General features: G+C 53.8%; 1 protein-coding gene across 1 annotated transcript in view; it reads left to right on the forward strand.

The window, feature by feature from the left end:
• Nucleotides 1-4256, forward strand: part of CFDP1 (craniofacial development protein 1) — a 70755-nt gene that overhangs the window by 60167 nt on the left and 6332 nt on the right. Inside the window, exon 5 of the mRNA XM_009276799.1 lies at nt 126-284. Coding sequence (XP_009275074.1) covers nt 126-284 — 159 coding nt within the window. The remainder of the gene's footprint in view (nt 1-125; nt 285-4256) is intronic.

Genomic DNA, 4256 nt, shown 5'->3' on the forward strand with positions numbered 1-4256 from the left:
GGGCGGGGGCTCACCACCGTCAAGGCCACCACTCTCAGGCGTGACATTTCTCAGCTCCATTTTTAATTGCTAACTGACACTGTCTCCCTGTGTTTAAGTAACATTTGCTCCCTTATCTCCGTCAGGGTGAAGAGGCCAAGCGGTATGAGCAGCCTCCTGGGGAAGATTGGCTCCAAAAAGCAGAAGATGAGCACACTGGAGAAATCTAAACTGGACTGGGAGAACTTCAAGGAGGAGGAGGGGATCGTGGAGGAGCTGGCGATCCATAACCGAGGGAAAGACGGGTAAGAGGGACTTTACCTAGTAGTAGTCGAGCATTTCCCACCACTTCCTATATATGTAGGAACCCCATCGCTTGCTACAGAGTGTTCAGCAGACCCATGGGATTTCTTAAGGATTTATCCTAGGGATGTGCAAAGCCTGTAGCTGCTCTAGGTGTCACGGGGAGACAGGTAAGTCTGCAAGCACCTATCGCTCTCTGTTAACAACCTTGTGAGTTCTTCAAGTCCAGCTAAAGTAGAGTCTGGCTGTGCTTTATCTTCTCTCCTACTAGTGGCACAGATGCAGCGTGAACCGGTCTAATGCAGCACTCCCATGAGGAAACACAATTGCCTTTGCCCTGTTTTCTTTTTTAAAAAAAGTCTCAAATTGGGAGGTATGTTTTTTGTTCCGTTCTTCAAATGACGTGTTCCAGCTGCATCTGTCCTCCCTCCTCCTGCGTAAAGATGTATGCAAACCCAGAACAGCTGGCAAGGTGCGTTAAAGATTATGGCAGCACTGGGCGTTGATTGTGTGCATCAAGCAATGTTCACTCCAATGAAGTTAATGGAAGTATCGTAAAAGTAAATGGCGATGCTGTAAATAAAACAGAAAGTTAATAACATGCACTGCGGGGAAGGATAATAAGATCAGAAGCGGCATTTCCACTACAAGTGCTTTGCTAAGCTCGGGGAAAACGTAACTGGCTTAGTGGACAGCTCATAAAATGTATTTTTATTGTAAGCTGTTCTTTTACTTTGCGGGAAAAACTCAGAGCTTCTGCATTCCAGCAGATTGAATTTTGTATTTCAAATAGATATTTTATAACTGCTGGGTTTTTTCAGTGTGGTCTTGCACCCTTCCACAGCACCCCTTCTCCATCAGATCTGCCCCGATCTGTTTCTGGACACCTGCCCTTGAAGAAATAGAGCAATTCAGTAGGAGTGCTGGAGGGGGGCAGGTATTCCTCTGAGATCCCTGAAATCCAAGGAGGTGAGCGATTTACATGGCGTACAGGTGTGGCAGAGCATCACCGGTGCTGTCTGCAGCATGGCGAACGCTCCAGTCAGAGCCCTGTATGCAAGGCTCTCCATTGAAATGGCCCGTACCAGGAGTCTGGAGGCAGAGCCAGACCGTGTACCAGGCTCTGTCTGAGATGGAGGAAGAAGAGGAAGGTGAGCTTCTCCCATGAAGCCCCATCAAGAGCTGCAGGCTCCTTTGGGAGAACCCAGCTCCAGGGAAGGGTCCTGTTTCTGTCTGTGGCACCTGGCTGGTTTGTCCTGATGGGATGTGGAGTGAGAATTCATCCAAGTGGCTGCCAAGTGTGGTAACGGCTTTGGGCTTTCACTGCTCTGGACTGGGCTGATGGTGGTAGTATCCATCTGGTAGCCAGACCATCTCCTGCTGATTGCTGGGACGCACTGTTTCTTTCCACAGTCAGTGGAACTCGCCTGAATCAGGGTCCGTCACTCTCAGCTGGGCTGTACACGCCCCAAACAGGCCAGGCTGCCCTGCGTGAGTGTTTCGTGGCATCTCTTGCTTGTTCAAACCTAGTATGTTGACCTTTCTTGGCCAGTGCTGTTTCCTTTCCCACCCCATACAAGCAGGACAGCTCGCTCTTCACGCCTGGCAAACCTTTCCAGAGATGCTAATGTAATGGTCCTTGAAGGGTGAAGAAGGGATCAACACACTGAAGAGACGACCAAAGCAGAGCAGCAATTTTAAGAGCATCTGTAAGCTTGGACAGCTTTGGGTTTTGCTGCTGGTCACATCCCAAGCTAGAAAATCCACTGGGCTGTTGGCAAGTGATTTTTGTCACTAAACAAACAAGAAATGTGGTGCCATGATAACTTCAGACACTCCTTACAAATCTGTTTGTGCTAGCCAGGCGTGTAACGTGAGGGGATCAACCGAATATCTGCTCGCTGTGAATTGCATCCGCCTTCAAGGTAAAGGAAGGGAGAAGGGAGGAGCACCGATGGACAGGCAGCCCACTGCATTTCTGCTTACAGGCCACCTGTAAACACCCATGGTGTGAACCGTCCTGCACCGTTAGGGAGCAGCCAGCCTGCTCGGGGGGCAGATCGTGCAGACACAGCTGCTGCCGGCTTCAGGTCGTTTTGCTGGAGCCTGTTGTCCCTTCCGCAGCCGCCTCTTCTCCTTTAATAATGTAGGCTCTGCTCACCCTTCAGTGGGCAATCATTTACACGTCTCTATAAAAATCGTAATGAGCGGTTGTTAACCCTTCAACCTGGGCAGGAGGGAGTGGGGCGCTGCCTTTATCCCTGGTGCCGATGTGCGTTAGAAACCTCTGGTCCCTGCGTGTCCTGCTTTTAATTAAAAACGTCTGTCTGATGAGGAAAGGCACAACTCGCTCCTGGAAGCATCTACCCAACGCCACGTGTGCCTGCGCGCTGCAGAGATGGTCCATGCGTCTCTCGAGGAAGGCTTTTCTCTTTGCTCAGAAGGGAAGGCAGGCTGTATTTCTCTTTTTTGCAGTAACCTTGCGGAAGTCGCTGTTCACAGCCCGGAGCTCCTCACGCCTTGGACCTCCCTGGCCCTTCTCTGGCAGCAACATGTGCTTGGCCAGCATGCTGGTGGCCGGCTGAGCAACGGGGCCGCGGTACCTTTCTGCTGCTGATGTCAGTTATCAGCCAGCTGCAGCACGGCCCCAGGATTCCCAAGGCAGAGGGGACACGTGCTGCCCTGTGGCTGCGTCCACCCTTGCCTCTGATTTTCCGCCCCTCGTATCACCAGCCCCAGATGGTGATTTGCATTTCCCCGGCAGCAGGATCCGGGCTTGTGCAGTCTGGTTGTGTCAGATCCTGAGGGTCTGTCCTGGATTTGACAGGAGGGGCTGAAGTAAGGAGCGGAGGCAGCTATCCCCTTTGCTGTCGATCTCTCTGATGTGCTTTATAAATGGAAATGTGTAGCAGCCTCTTAATTGGGCCACCTTTGTAGGGCAGGCCCGGTGGGGGAGCAGCCCTGCTCCGGGTGCACTGGGTGACTGATGGTGACTGGCAGGGGACAGGCAGCACCGATGAATCCCTCCCCAAGCAGTTTGCAGCTGCCCTCGTTAGCAGAGACAGTCTCTTCTCCCAGTAAATTTGCCTTCCTCTGCTGTGGATCACAGCTGCCCTGTTTCCACGCAGGCTGATAACTTATGGGAAGGTATTGATTCAGGTAGCAAAGGTTATTTAGACAAGCACGGGACGGGTGTTTGTGCCTTGCTCGTGTACTTTGCACTGCCGTTCGGCAGCGCCTTGCTGCCGGCTGCGCGGAGCCAGGCTGGGAACCAGAGATGGAGCCGGGGCGCAGTGGGGCAGGAGGGGGGCTTGCACCGATCCTGCAGACCTGCTGCTTCCCTGCTTGTGTCCGTCAGCACCTCCAGCCTCCGTCTGCGCGCAGTACAAGCCGGCCAGGCTGGTTCCCAGGCTGCCTGCCCTATAAACCCCAGTGTATGCATAGGTAGTGCCTTGTGGGGTCTGCTCTGGCCCCTCCGGTGCTTTTCTGTGGCCGACCAAGGACAACGCCACAGGGTAACGTCGCAGTTCCTCCTCCGTGCAGAGCCACTGGCTGCGGCCGTGAGACCCACATTCCTGTCCGTGATCCGTATCAATCCCCCAGGAGCCAGTCCCTGCCCACTGGAGAGGCACGGCAGCCGCGGAGGAGGAGGAGGAGGAAGGCACCTGACCCCTTGCTGGGATTGGGAGAAGGGAGTTGCAGAGGGGCTGAAGGAGCTTCAAATTCGGTAGCTTGGGCTGTTGCTGCCCAAGCGGTCAGGGTGTTGCCAGGTTGACAGCGGTAACCCCCGTCCCTTGCCTTCCCGGCTGTGGTTGCGGTTGCGGTTGGTGTTTAGCAGCGGAGGGGGAGGAAAACCACACACCCAGCAATATGACACACTGTAATATACAACGTGCCCCCCCGACTTCCTTCCCGTGGCCTCTCTGAGCCCGGCCCCAGGAGCCGGTCTGCTTGCGGGGATGAAGGGTGAAGGG

The sequence above is a fragment of the Aptenodytes forsteri genome, unplaced genomic scaffold, assembly GCF_000699145.1.
Source record: "Aptenodytes forsteri isolate BGI_AS27 unplaced genomic scaffold, ASM69914v1 Scaffold33, whole genome shotgun sequence".
NCBI classification, from domain to species: Eukaryota; Metazoa; Chordata; class Aves; order Sphenisciformes; family Spheniscidae; genus Aptenodytes; species Aptenodytes forsteri.